This window comes from Saccostrea echinata, unplaced genomic scaffold, assembly GCF_033153115.1.
Source record: "Saccostrea echinata isolate AGI-Se365-2 ecotype Australia unplaced genomic scaffold, CSIRO_AGI_Sech_v1 ptg000016l, whole genome shotgun sequence".
Classification (NCBI taxonomy): Eukaryota; Metazoa; Mollusca; class Bivalvia; order Ostreida; family Ostreidae; genus Saccostrea; species Saccostrea echinata.
In genome coordinates this window covers 2,187,477-2,203,088 of record NW_026889765.1, presented here as the reverse complement: position 1 = coordinate 2,203,088, position 15,612 = coordinate 2,187,477, and the positions used below count along the sequence as shown (strand labels likewise).

General features: G+C 35.6%; 1 protein-coding gene and 1 pseudogene across 1 annotated transcript; one reads left to right on the top strand and one right to left on the bottom strand.

The window, feature by feature from the left end:
* Nucleotides 1–416: 416 nt before the first annotated feature.
* LOC133188727 (uncharacterized) lies at nucleotides 417–1,576 on the bottom strand (annotated as a pseudogene).
* A 9,038-nt stretch (nucleotides 1,577–10,614) lies between these two features.
* Nucleotides 10,615–14,217, top strand: LOC133188726 (uncharacterized). Its single transcript, XM_061324221.1, has one exon. The coding sequence runs from the start codon at nucleotides 10,615–10,617 to the stop codon at nucleotides 14,215–14,217; it is 3,603 nt and encodes a 1,200-aa protein (XP_061180205.1).
* The last annotated feature ends 1,395 nt before the right edge of the window (nucleotides 14,218–15,612 follow it).

The following is a 15,612-nucleotide window of genomic DNA, read 5'->3' as shown; positions in this document are numbered from 1 at the left end:
TATATATATATATATATATATATATATATATATATATATATATATATATATATACACCTTGTTGTTTTGTAGCACTAGGAACATTCTCTATTCCCACAGAAGAGGGAAAAGTATCCACTTTAACTGTTGAAAACAGATATGGAATAGTTATTTATATTTGAAAACATGCATTATTTAATTTCACAAAAAAATTAATATCATTTGATAAGTATTAAGAAATGTTAATGTAAAACCACAAGTATTATGTTTTTGGAAAAGTACTGCATATAACTATATTTTCTTATTTCAGAATAATTACCAGCTTCACCTTCTCTAGTTTTATCCCCTGCGTCGTTGGACTCCTCTGTTCCAGAAAATAGTTCATGCTTAAGAACATCAAAGCTATCGGATTGTCATGCATGTCTCTCCCTTAGTTCTTAAGAAGGCAACTCCCTGTTGGCTGGTATGAAGTACGAGGAGGAAGAACTTTCAACAAAAACGGCAGAGGACACCTCTTCCTCCTGAAATGCAAAAGTGTCCGTCTCTGCATCTATGTTCACTAAAAAGAAAAGAAAACACTGTAAGGATTTACGGAGAAGGAATTCAACTGCGTTTTAGAAATACGGAAGTTTGCCAATTGAAAACACTGCAAAACATACCAGGCTTGATTTCAAAAGATTTTACTTGGGACTCTGATGCCTCTACTAACCCTGCCCATCTATCAAAGAGTGGAGTTGTATAATGGTACTTGGATGGCGTATTTAAGATGTAAATGGATTTCAAGTGGTCAAAGAAGCCGTTGTAAATATTCGACTTAACATTTGCCCTCCACATGATCTCGGCAAGATGACCCTTATCTTCAGTTGGTTCCTGCCATCCGTCTAAAATGGACTTTCGCAGGCTTCCAAGCCCTATCTATCCTGTTTGTATGGACGTCTTCGTTTGTTTCTTTGTTTAAGACTTCTTAAAAGCGTACTTGTATAGAACTTTAAAGTGTTGGTAACCGAGATCATTCAGAGGGCAGTATGCAGACCAACCATCGCTATAAATTGATCATATGTGTCTTTCTATGCTGTTCGTGTCCCTCTCTATCATACCAAATATCCATATCTAAAATAAAATCCTGCTTAAGCAAAGTTGGCCTATAAATGACAATGCATACATAAATAAAATTTGTACTCACCAGAACTGAAAAAGAATGTGTTGGAAATTAATGTGTGAAAGGGAGGTAACTTACCTTCAAACCACGATTTTGGTTGCCTTTGTGGAATTTGCTCGCCTTCCAATGAGAGACTCGTCAATTTCAACTGTGCCCTGAAATTTGCGGTGGCGGAGGGTGATGTGAAAATGTTCTTTAAACACTTCTCTTATAAAACATGCCCAATTTACCGCTGTTGTAGTGTATGACATTCCCGAAAAGCGGGAACACTCAGCAAGACTATTTCTTTCCTAATAACACTTAATGAACAATATAAAGTCCTGCAATACCAAGTTGCTTCTGTCAAAAAACGAACATTGAAGACTTTGTGTGAAGTCTGTTTAAGGAACAATGGAAAATGACCCCACCGGGAGCACGCAATAAATTTGCTAATGTCATGTCCCCACCACAATTTTTAACAGGGCAAGCAAAAGACGTGGTCAGCAGATTATTTTGCTTATAACATTGGTAAACCTCATTCTCAGACCTTGGAAAAAGTTCCATGGGTTGACGAAATCTGCGGGTGTTATGTCCAGAATGTCTTTGTACGTCTCTAGCGGTAGATCCCGCCACTCTTCCTTGTTTCCGACATTTTATAACAAGAAGGGGGGTTGCCAGTTACAATGGAATTAAAAAAAACTGAATATGAATAATTTGGGGCGGGGTATTGACGTCATGCCAGAAATTGCACGAAATACAGCTAATTTGAAATCCCTTACAAACGAGCTGAGAGAGAAATAGAGAAAAAATAATTGTTCAAATATACAGATTTTAATGTAAGTGTCTGGTACATCTTCTAACCCGTCCGTCTACGTACACATATCGCCTTGCACTGACTTTCCATGCGTAGAGATTGTAATTTCTCCCATTGGAGAATGATCTACAAATGAGCAATTAAATGTTTAAATAATGTTTTGGAAGTAATGTGGAAATGGGTTTTTTTTAATTGCAATTGCATTTCTTTTTAAATTGCATTTAACCTTACATGAAAAGTGCATTAAAGTGTTTAATACATGTAGCTCAGCAATCTCTGGCCAGTCCCATTAACGCAACCCATTCCATAAAAATACATGGATTTAATCCGTTGATAAAAACGAAAGCACATTTAATAATTCTCTGAAAGTGCTTTAAACATGGAGTCCAAAACGATCATCTAGTGGACAATGGCCATTCCTTCTCTGGTCCTACGAAATCTTGCATTATCATCCATTTTTAGCTCTACTGGTCAGAGATCAGCAGAGCTTGTGCGATAATAAGGTGTCCGTTCGTCTGTCTGTCCTTGTGTAAATAATTTTTCAAAATGCTACTCCTCCTACAGTTTTGGTCTGATTTCAATATAACTTGGCACACAAGTACACTACACTGAGGTACATAACTCGGGGTATCAGTTTTTGATTTTATTGAACGATAATGGCTTGGTTTCTAAAAAAGAAATTTCTCGAAATTCTCTTAAAACGCTACTCCTCCTACAGTTTCGGTTTGATTTCAATATAACTTGGCACAAGTAGACTTTACTTTGATGCACAAGTTTTAAGAAATATCATATAAACATTACTTTCCAAACAAAACATAATCTTGTTAGCTTTTGAAAACTTTCAATCTAAGAACAGATTAGAGCAAAAAAATGTGTAAAAACATTTTTCTTTCTCAGTAAATAGTCAAACGTTTTGTTTTTGTATCTCTGAAAGATCCCCTTTACCATATGTGAAAATAAGAAAAATGTAAATATACAAAGCATTTAATAATAACTAATATTCCCTAAATATTCAAGGAAAGTAGAGTAAATTCGGATTAGTCAATAATTACTTTAGTTAAATTTTGAATATCTGTTTGATAACATCATCTGAAAGATTCTATTTGGTTACATTTTTTTATGCAAAAAGAAAAAAAAATAGCTTTTGAAAAAGATGTAGACATCAAATGAATGGCCACAGTAATTTTATTCTTAATGGCAAAAATAAAACGATCAAATTGATACCATCGCGTAGTGATATTGTCTTCTTTAATCTTTGAAAACAGTGCTCCAAGTCACACTTACTATCAGGTCGCTAAATGACGACCAGCAATTTTTTTGGTCGCCATTTCAGAATTTTTGGTCACCATCAAGAAATATTTCACTCGCCATAATAAAAATTTTTGTAAATAACACAGGTATATCAGAAACAAGGAATAACGACTCATAAGGGTATTTTTTATTATTAAAACAGGATCATTTATTAAATTTGAACCTGCTTTAGTATGCAGGAGGGCCATGACTCCACATTATATCTGATTACTCTTGTAACAGCTGGTTATCATAAGGCCATCCTGCATATTTTACAGTACGTTTCTGCGAAAAACATCTTTCAACACAAGGATTTGTTTTGAAATCCTCTATAGGAGGAACTACTAATTCTTGTGAAAGCCTCCACAGTTGTGGGATCTAAACAGCTACGGACATCATTCTTTATGCGATTGACAGCACTGAGAGCCCCCTCACGTTGGGAACTGCTGACTGGAATCACCATAAGTATTCTCATTAAATACAATACATCCTGTAATAAATTTTAAAAAAGATTCATTGGCATAAATTTCTTGCACGTTTTGCATCAGAAATCGGCAATTGTTTTCTGTATAAACGTGTTAGATGATAACCTTCCGGAGACTTCATTCTTCGCCTTCCTTAGTTGATGTTCAGGCTCCTGTAGTCCTCATTTATTGATTGATTGATTGTACGTTGTTTAACGTCCCATTCGAGAATTTTTCACTCATACACTTTACCATATACCGGTGACGAGCTTCAAATTTTGACCTTTGCTCGGCACTCAGGGCCATTGAGCAGTGAGGCATCTTTACCGTGCCAACGCCTGCCATGACACGGGGCCTCGGTTTTTAAGGTCTTATCCGAAGAACCTGCAACTTTCACTTCAAAGTGGCAAAGGAACAGTTGCTACCCATTTTTTATCGACTTAGGTCAGACGCGGCTGAGATTCGAACTCACGACCGTTCTAACGACTGAGCTACCGTAAATGGTCTAGTCCTCATTGAAAACATACTTAAAAAAGATAATGTTTGGACTATCTTTCCAATGAACAAGATCTCCATTGGGGTCCTTTTTTCTGTTTGAAACTACAGCTGAAACACACTCTTTAAGGAGGAAAAGGACCTTGAGCTAAAAAAAAATACTTGTCATTCAATTTTTTTTCATATTTTGTATATTTCTAATTATTAATAAGTATGTCCCACATATCTTATAGCAGTTATATCATTAGGTTTCTTACCTTATTTTGGAGATATTGATGACAAATACTATGCCCTACCGTATCTAATTGGAGTTTTTATTCTCCATGTTTCCGGTCTCATTATTCTCTCCATAATAGGATTTTTTAAGCATATATAAAAAATATCAAAGTGGACATGTGACTTTTAAATTATTTCAGAGTATAACTTGGATTTAAAATTCGAAAAAGCACGTTTTGTCTATCACACTGCATCTAGATAGGGAAAATTACGCACTTTTTAAGACAAGTTAAACAATAAAAAACGTAATTTACAAAAAAAAAACTCCATCATTCATTTTTTTATTAATTTACGTTGAAATGCAAATCCTTCAAATTATTGATTAATTGTACAAAATTTCGAATGATGAAGCTGACCTCATTATTTCACAGGACATCGTTAAAGAGGACATAAGCATGACAAAAACGTGTATGTTACATTTCTCGAGTACGAGAAAAACCAACTATGACGTCACACGTAAGCGAAATAAGATATACCTACAAATGATTTCCGTCATCAGCCATGCAAAAATAATTTTTGTGTTCCCCGTTTCTCAAAATATTTCATCATATACTGATTACGACCTGTTTAGATAACAATACCGACCCTGTGTTCACCGAGTCTGATCTTGCTGTACTAACAGATCGTGTATGACGTCACCGACTTGTTGGACGCGCAGTTTAGGGAAACAGAGGAGTGGATCAATCTTTTTCATAATTTGTTAATGTTTACAAGAATGTTAAAACTTTTTAATTTTTTTTTTATATAAGATGGTAATTAAAGTTAAAAAAATTGTCAAAAAATTATACAAGAATTGATGCTTTACACGTTTTGCATTTACATAACCGGACCGGAGACCATGACGTAGTTAAACAGAGTCATGTGACCATGTGTCCTTCATCTCCTTAAAATCTAAAATCCTTGAGTGTTCTATTTCGTGTACAACATATTTTGGAGACGTCTGCTTTGCTTTTTTTTATCCACGAAATCCAATCATTTGGACTATACATTTCTAATCTCTTTGTAGAGTTTTCAACTGTCGCATGTACTGAATCGCCTTCCATTTGCGAATGTCCTCTCTCAAAATTGTTGTGCGTTATAACTTTAGTTAATTACATTAAGCAAGCACATGACGCAGAATTGTCTGAGTAATATATTATTTCATTTTTTTCTCCAGCCTCTCTGTTATGGATTTATAGGCAGGTTGAAGTCTCACAACTACCACGCTTAGCTTCAGTTTCATCCCAAACATAACAGTGAATATTTGTCAATGCAAGATTGTACGTGGTGAAGATGTGAGTAAATAATTCTCTACTATTACATGTAATATGCGTCACTGACGAACATTTTCTGGAGGTCAAAGTTTATAGCCATAATATTTTCATCTTTTTTCTTTCTCTTTTGAGCTGCTTTCTTTCCAAATGTTTGTTATGTTCATTTTTCCTATCTTCTTTTTCTTCTTATGTCAATTTGTCATAAGCATCGCACAAAGTGCAAACATCTTTTTTTGGGGTCGATGAAATCCGGATCCAATATTGTACTCAGTGCTAAAAAACATTATGATCATATAACCAGTACTTTACAGGCTCTCTATCTTCTGACAAACATTTTTCTTTCAATTGTATAAATCATATATTTTTCTAATTGACAGGTGCTTTTCAAGATATTATCTGCTTGTAGTTTTCCGACAATAGTGAGATTCAACTGTTGAGAAAGACTCAATGTGCTGTCGTACAATATTTTTATCTTCCTCTGACACTCTCCGACTCCCAGTTTTCCTGCCTTTTATCTTTGCACCGCACTAAATCACTTCTGCTTAGCGTAAACGACACCGTTTTTAGGTCTACTGGTCAGAGACCAGAAGAGCTTATGCGATTGTAAGGTGTCCGTCTTTCTGTCTGTCTGTCCGTCTGTAAACAATTTTTCAAAATGCTACTCCTCCTATAGTTTTGGTCTGATTTCCATATAACTCGGCACAAAAGTAGACTACACAAAGGTACATAATTCTGTTTATCGAATTTTGATTTCAATGAACGGTGTTGCCATGGTAACTGAAAATAGAGATTTCTGGGAAATACATTTAAAATGCTACTCCTCCTACAATTTTGGTCTGATATCAATATTACTTAGCACACAAGTAGACTATACTAAGATAAATAATTCTGTGTGTCGGTTTTTAATTTAAATGAACGGTGTTGCCATGGTTACTAAAAATAGAAATTTCTGTGAAAAACTTTCAAAACGCTACTTGTCCAACAGTTTTGATCTGATTTCAGTATAACTTGGAACACAAGTACACTACACTAAGATACATAATTCTGCGTATCGTTTTTTGATTTCAATGAACGGTGTTGCCATGATTATTAAGGGTGCAAAGATAAACCGTTTGACGGTATATCGCGGTATATTTTTCCACGGTTCAATTCACGATACGCTAAACTGATATCGCGGTTCGTTCAATCGGTCCAGAATTATCCGAATCGTCCGTTTTGCTTCCTTTTTTACAATTTCAAAATGGCTTCCACGCAAAACGTGTGGTCGCCGATAACGCATTACCGGAAGTTAATCTCATCTCCAGCATATTACAGACCTCAGATTTAACACGGAGAAAGAACTTAATGTGATTATGAGTTATAGATGTTAAGACAAATGATAAACTCTTTAGATCTAAACATATTCTTTGGTAATACACGATATTTCATCACGTGTGTATTTCGATGAAAATTCATTGTCTTGTTGAGTAAAACGTGTTAACACAAGAAATATGACAACTGGTTTTCTACGTAAATTGAAGGAATAAAAGAATGAATGTATCCCTTTTTCATTCCAATTTAAAAGGAAGATTATTAGGAAAGATCCCCGTAGTTCCCTGTTAATACATCATTGGTTTAGAATATTGTCAAAACTCAAAGATCTACCTAACAATCCAATTCAAGTTAACAAAATTTTATTTTAATTATTATTAAAAAATATGAACATTTTATATAACCCTGTCAAGTTTAAAAAAATATGGTGACAAACTTGAAAGACTTTTTAACCTAGTCATGTATCGTGATACGTATCGTATCGTGAACTGAATACCGTTATACGTATCGTATCGTGAGGTTAGTGTATCGTTGCACCCCTAAATTATTGAAAATAGAAATTTCTGTGAAAAACTTTCAAAGCGCTTCTCCTCCTACAGTTTTGGTCCAATTTCAGTATAACTTGGCACACAATAGACTATACTAAGAAACATAATTCTTTAAATCGATTTTTGATTTCGATGCATGGTGTTGCCAGAGTAACTAAAAATAGAAATTTCCTTGAAATACCTTCAAAATGCAGCTCCTCCTACAGTTTTAGTCTGACTTTCGTATCACTCAGCACACAAATAGACTACACAAAGATACATAATTCTCTGTACCAGCTTTGGATTTCGATGAACAGTGTTGGCATGGTTACAAAAAATAGAAATTTTCTTGAAATACTTTCAAAATGCTACTCCGACGACACTTTTTGTCTGTTTTTAGTATAACATGGCATACAAGTAGACTACACTGAGATACATAATTGATGTTATTGTTTTTTAAAGTTGTTATATGATGTTGCCATGCATGGTTACTTAAATTGAAATTTCTGTAAAATTGTTTAAAAAGGCTACTCCTTCTATAGTTTTAGTCTGATTGCAATAAATCTTGCCACAAAAAGAGACTAAACCAAAGATCATTATTCTATTTATTGCTGTTGCAAAGTTTCAAGTCCAAGTGCTACTTTTATCTTCCTTTATAAGTACAACCAGTAGAGCAACAGTCTCGTCAGAGACTTCTGGTTTCTCCAATATTGTGAGTATTTAAGAAAAATATCTTGCACATACTCTCTCTCTACAATCATCTTTATCACGGAAATATTGATATGAATATTTCCTTCTTGACTTTCTTCTTCTTGTGCGTTTAGCCTTAGTTTCCTTTTTCACATTTTTCTAATGTAATCTCGTTGTCCACCATAGTTTAAACTCCAATATTGCCTAGAAATCTTCTGCTGATCTTCTTTAACTTTCTGAAAGCATTTGAATCTACATTTACAATCTTCTCGATTTAAGCGTCGTCGCATAACCATTCCACCCTTGCAGGAGGTATATTCTTCCCCCGCATTTCTCCTTTTTCGCATGTTTTGTTTCCACATTTCAGGATTTTTCACTGGAAGTAGGGGAAAAACCAGGGTTCTGGACCAGTGTCCTCCCATAGAGTTACTATGGAGGATCCTCCTGGTATCCTCCCAGCGTGTGAGGATACCCATGACGTCATCTAATGAATTTAATTAACAAATTAATTATGAATTTAATTAAAAAATTAATTATGAATCATCAATTAAAAGTTAACCAAGTGTCAATTATTAGTAAATACATATATCCCCTCTTGACTGTGGACTACCCCCCCCCCCTGACTGTAGACTCCACCTTAGCTGTGAACTACCCCCTGACTGTAGACTCCACCTTGACTGTGACCTCTTATCACTTGGGTATTTGAGGTAAATTGAAATGTTTTATTTATTTATCAAAATGTCGCTGTGTAATATGGATTTTACATAAAACTAAACAAAACATTAGAAAAGGTCGATGCATTTATTTTATTGTTTTGATCAAGTTGCAGTCAAGCGAAACACAGGTGAACGCAATGTGTGTTGTATTGGTTAATAACGCCACTTCTATTTATAGAATACAGGTAAACATGTCACGACAAGCATTATGGACAAGATTAAACTGGTTTAAAATCAAAAATTAGACGCCATATTGGTTTTTTAGAACGTGCTTATTTTGACATTTTATTTGTAAAACTATCTAGCTGTTTGCATCAGTGTCAGAACTTGAACTTTATAATGATCAAGAATCCTCACAGCGGATCTTTAACCCTTAACAACATTTCAATCATTTTAAAACAGTGACAAATTGACAATAAATGAAAAGTAAAATGAAAATGAAAAGTAAAATGAGCAATGTGTCAATAGTTTTCGACATAAATTTCATAAGTTTGATATGGCATACCGGTCAAAAGGTTAATCCAAATTAAAGTTACAAAGTTTTATTCATGATTGTCCTTAATATTCATAAAATGTGTGTCACACAAAAGAAACATACACGCTTATCCATGACCCCTGTATATAGCAACGTGAAGCAAGAGAATTCAAGCGAGACACCGGAAAAGCGTCTTCTCGCGGAAGCGGTCATCACCATCTAATGCATCAAATCAGTTTTGGGGTTAACATTTTTTTTAAATATCCAATCAAATTAAAGAATTTTCACAGTCAGTATAACGGGTATATAAAGACCGATGATTATCAAATTCATCACTTTGTGGTGGACCAGACGGTCAGGTAAGTCACTCTTTCTAAAGAATAATCTAAAATAAAAGTTAATCGTATTTTAATGGAAAATGTTAAGATTGATTTTTCTAAGTTGTGGTTATTAATGATAAACTTTTTAATTATACTGATATGTGTTTTTCTTTAGGTTGTGATTATCTCAGAAAAAAGTTTAATTAATTTTAATCTATTAAATTGTTATTTATTTGATTTTTTTTTAATTTGTAGAAACAGCCTTAAAGAGGGTTTACTGTATTCAACTGAAGAGGCATCGCTAATTAGTCTAAGTATTACAATAAAATATGAATACAAGCAATTTAGACATGATTAACAATATGAAATAAATTATGAATTCTGAGACATTGCTGCACATGAACAAGGTGTACCGATATAGGGCGATGTTACTAGCTCACAACGGACAGGAGAGCGTTAACGTAACATGTCCCCGTCATTATCGGGAAGACCTGTCCGACTCAAGTTCATGTGAGCCTACTTCGGTGGGCGGAGCTCCGTCCCTGGTGACAGGGATGTTGATGGCCGTGCAATGGTCTTGAAACTGTGGTTTCTTAATCAGAGTTCAGTACTATCTTAATAAAATTATATAAACATATATATATATATATCTCCTAATGCAAAATTTTCTGTTAATTACTTGTTTATTTTAATTATTTTCAGATTAGCTGTCTACAATGAAGTCTGTCATATGTAATGTGTGTGGAGCATCATTTACACATTCATCAAATATGTATCGCCACTTAAGGTCAGCTCATAAAAGTTCTGGGCACAAATGCACTACCTGTGGCATGCAATTTAAAAGAAAAGATAACTTTCAACGCCACATGAGAATACAGCATCCAATGACACGTGTTCCAAATTCCGGTGCTGAGAATCAAAACATTTCAGTAGACGAGAACGACATTGAGATGTCAACAGAACCTCAAGAAAACAATCAAATTGGAGGAGGCCTTACAAGCAATGAAACCAATGATTGCATTACAGAAGAAGAATCAATAAATGGAAATCTCAAGGTTTACAATTTACCCGCTTTAAATAAGACGAAATTTGACCCCCTTCAATTCTTACATTCCAACTTTGACAAAATTAAGAAAATTCTGAGGACTGCCTTGTTGAAAAGACAAAGTATCAAATGGTATTTAACAATGCAAGTCCGATTCAAAAAGGAAACGAAAGGTCAGACGGAAATGGTGGAGCCTCATTTTCATGGACGTTGTCATATTGCATTAAAAGTCGTTGATTTGGAACAAAGCCTACAAGATAGCATCAAAAAGATAATGACTTCATTTTTAGAGTATCAGAGACAGGGTAGCAATTGGACACTCGATAAAATTATAGGATTGACCTTAAATGTCGCTAAATACAAACCTTTACGAGGATCAAGTTTTATCCCACTGCCAATCAGACTGAGAGTCAAAAAAGCCATTGTGAACGTACAAAATACAGATCAGAAATGCTTCCAATGGGCTATCTTATCTGCGCTACACCCAGCAGCACACCATGCCCAAAGGGTTTCAAATTACGTTCCATATGTTGATGAACTGGACTTTACTGGAATAGAATTTCCAATGCAGATGAAGGACATTATTAAGTTCGAAATCCAGAATGGCATATCTGTCAATGTTTTTGGTTATGAAAAAGGACATGTTTATCCCATTCATTTGACAAAGCAGCGTTTCGAGCGTCACGTAGATCTTTTAGTGATAACAAACGGACAACGATCACATTACTGCTGGATTAAAAACTTTAATCGACTTCTAGCAGATCAAAACAGCGATCGCAACCAGTATTTCTACTGCTGCTATTGTTTACATGGCTTTACAAAAGCAAAACTGTTGGAAAAGCACAGACCTTATTGCAAAGTGCATGGAGCTCAAAGGATAGAAATGCCTTCAGAGGAAAATAAGTGGCTGAGCTATTCTGACGTTTCCAAGCAACAGAAAGTTAGTTTTGTCATATATGCAGATTTTGAGTGCATATCCTCCAAAATTTCAACATGCCAACCCAACTTGTCTAAGCCAAGTACAACTAAGCTAGCAAAACACACTCCTTCAGGGTTTACATATAAGATTGTTGGACCTGATGACAATCTTACGGAAGATCACGTGACATACCGAGGAGAGAATGTTGCCGAAACGTTTGTTGACCACATGGTGCAAGTGGAAGAAAGGTTGATGAAAATTCTCCGGAACCCTTTGCCTCTTGAGATGTCAACAAACGATGAAAACTTGTTTCAAACTGCTGAAAAATGCCATATATGTATGCAAGAATTGGGTGCAGATCGTGTTCGCGACCATTGCCACGTAACTGGGAAGTTCCGAGGTGCTGCACATAATACATGCAACCTTAACCTGAAACAACGGGAACGCATACCTGTATTATTTCACAATTTAAGGGGATACGACTCCCACATAATCATGCAAGCAATTGGAAAAATGAAAAACAAAACACTGAGCTGCATTCCACAGAACCATGAAAAGTACATATCTTTTTCAATGGGAAAACTGGATTTCATTGATTCCTTTCAATTTCTGTCAACATCTCTAGAAAAACTTGTGAAAAACCTTTCAAAGGAAGGTGTAGAGAAGTTTAAGCACCTTCATCACTATATTGAAAAGCAGCATCCAGGTCAAATTAACGAAAAGATGAATTTACTCATGCGCAAAGGGGTGTATCCCTACGAGTACATGGATAGTATAGATAAATTTCGAGAAAAATGTCTTCCAGAGAGATCAGCTTTTCATAGTAGTATTGATGATCAGGATTTGTCAGAAGCTGATTTTTATCATGCACAGTCTGTTTGGAAAACATTTGAGATGTCCGACTTAGGAGACTATCACGATCTCTATATGGAAACTGACGTCATTCTTTTAGCCGATGTATTTGAAAACTTTAGAAATCTTTGTCTTCGTATTTATGGACTAGACCCAGCACATTTTTACACTGCCCCGGGACTGGCATGGCAAGCGGCTCTAAAAATGACAGACGTTCATTTAGAACTTTTTACAGACCCTGACATGCATCTATTCATTGAAAGGGGTCTGAGGGGAGGCATTTCTATGATATCACAAAGATACGCCAAAGCTAACAATCCATATGTAGAAGATTACAATCATAGCCAACCAAACAATTACCTCATGTATCTAGATGCAAACAACTTATATGGATGGTCAATGAGTCAAGCTCTTCCAACACACGGATTCCGATGGCTTTCCAAGGAGGAAATAAATTCTTTTGATATTCAAAATATCAGTGAAGATTTTAAAGAAGGCTACATTTTATCAGTGGATCTTGATTATCCAGCAGAATTACATGACCTTCACAGTGATTATCCGTTAGCACCAGAACCATTTGAAGTGAAACCAAATATGCTATCATCCTACCAGAAAGAACTACTCAAAGAGCTGAATCTTCTTGAAACATCAACTCGAAAATTAGTTCCGAATCTCCACAACAAAACCGATTACGTAATTCACTATAGGAATTTGCAGCTATACTTATCACTCGGTATGAAGGTCTCTAAAGTTCATCAAGTGCTTGCGTTTCAACAGGAGCCATGGTTGAAAAAGTACATTGACTTTAATACAAACATGCGAAAAGCAGCTAAGAATGACTTTGAAAAAGACTTCTACAAATTAATGAATAACAGTGTGTTTGGAAAGACAATGGAAAATCTCAGAAAACGAGTAGATATTCAGCTTATTCACCGGGAGCAAAGGCTTCTTAAGGTTACAGCAAAACCAGGGTTCAAATCATTTAAGATATTCAACAAAGATCTGGCATCGGTGGAACTTACAAAACAGAATCTTGTCTTGAATCGCCCTATATACGTTGGATTTTCCATATTAGAAATGTCAAAGGTACTGATGTACGATTTTCACTACAACCATGTCAAATACACATATGGAGGAAATGCGGAGTTACTGTTCACAGACACAGATTCCTTATGTTACAATATATTTACAGAAGACTTGTACAAGGATCTGGAGAAAGTAAAGCACCATTTTGATTTCAGCGATTACCCAAGTGATCATTTTCTATATGATGACACCAACAAAAAGGTCTTGGGTAAAATGAAAGATGAAACCATGTCAGAGCCTATGACAGAATTTGTAGGTTTGAGACCAAAAATGTATAGTCTTACCTATGGACCAAGTGAAAAACGCACAGCTAAAGGTGTCAGCAAATCGGTGATTAGATCGAAAATGCGCCATTCGTCGTACAAAGAATGTTTATTTCAAAGAGAATCTCACATGGAAACCATGATTACATTTAGATCAGAAAAACATCAGATACATACCATTGCCTTGAACAAAACATCTCTTTCCCCCTTTGATGACAAACGTTATATATTGAACGATGGAATTCACACATTAGCTCATGGACATTGGAGAATTTCCCATAATGCAATGGCTTTGAGTATTTAAGAAGTGACATGAGAGAGACTGGTCATTTGATGTTCTGTAGTCGAGGAGTCAGCGTCGATCATCATGAATCAATGTAAATTCTGCCCAAAAACTTACGTGTGGCCTCATGATTTACAGCGTCACTTGAAACTGAAACACCCGAGGAAAGATAAAGGATATACCGTAAGTTTCAACCAACAGCAGGAATATACAGTGTTAACCCAGCAGCAGCAGCAGCAGCAAAAGTTATACAGCACTTTAAACAATCAACTGCAAGAAGAAACCTTTTTAACGCAACAAAAGATAAATGACGCTTCAAAGAAACAATACCAGGAAACACATCTTAAGCAGCAGCAGCAGCAGCAGATTTTTCAATTCAAGCATCCATTTACTGCAAACGTATCGGGACCAACCTCATGTGGAAAAACATACTTTGTCAAATTACTATTACAAAACTGTCTAACCAAAATTGCTCCCCCGCCAGAACGGATAATTTGGCTTTATAAACGGTGGCAACCTTTGTATGACGTCATAAAGGACACGGTTTTCCCCAGCGTGGAATTCATTCGAGGAATACCAATGGATTTGGAAGAGGATTCTTTTTTAAATCCTCAAACAAGAAATGTGTTGATTTTAGATGATATGATGTCAAGCACCTCCAAGGATTCCCGGATCAATGAATTGTTTACTGAAGGAAGCCATCATAGAAACCTTTCAGTCATCGCTATTAACCAAAACTTGTTCTACAACAAAGATCCAACCCAAAGACGAAACTGTCATTATCTCGTTCTGTTTAAAAATCCAATAGACAAACAACAAGTGATGACATTGGCTCGACAGATGTATCCTGGAAATACCCAACAATTGATGAGGCATTTCAAAGAAGCAACAGAAAAACCCTTTGGATATCTTTTAATAGATTTAAAACCGACAACGCCTGAATCAATGCGCATGCGCACTGAAATTTTCACAGACATGCCTATAAAAGAACACAAACCAGAAACAACAAGTCATTTGCAAAGATTTTCCGAAGAAGAAAGGACGCATCTAAATAGCTCTGGTAAAGTAAAGAGTCAGACTTTTGAATCCACTGATACATCTTTGCGTTCTATGATGGCATCTTGTGATGATTGTGGACTCGTATTTGATTGTACGCATGACCTCCAACGACATGTCAAGAGATGGTGCCCGGAAAATGATAATCGTAAACGACAACTCCCTCTGGATGATTATGAGGAACCACTTAAAAAGAAGCAGCATATCTTTCAGTCAGATGGATACGCAATGGACTATGACGATGATTCTCCTAATGCATCAACAGAAGAAGACTACTTCAAAAGAATGAAAAAAAGATCAAAGGTTAAAAATGAGGATACGTGGTCTGAAAAGTTCAAAAAATATCGAAAAGAGGGATTG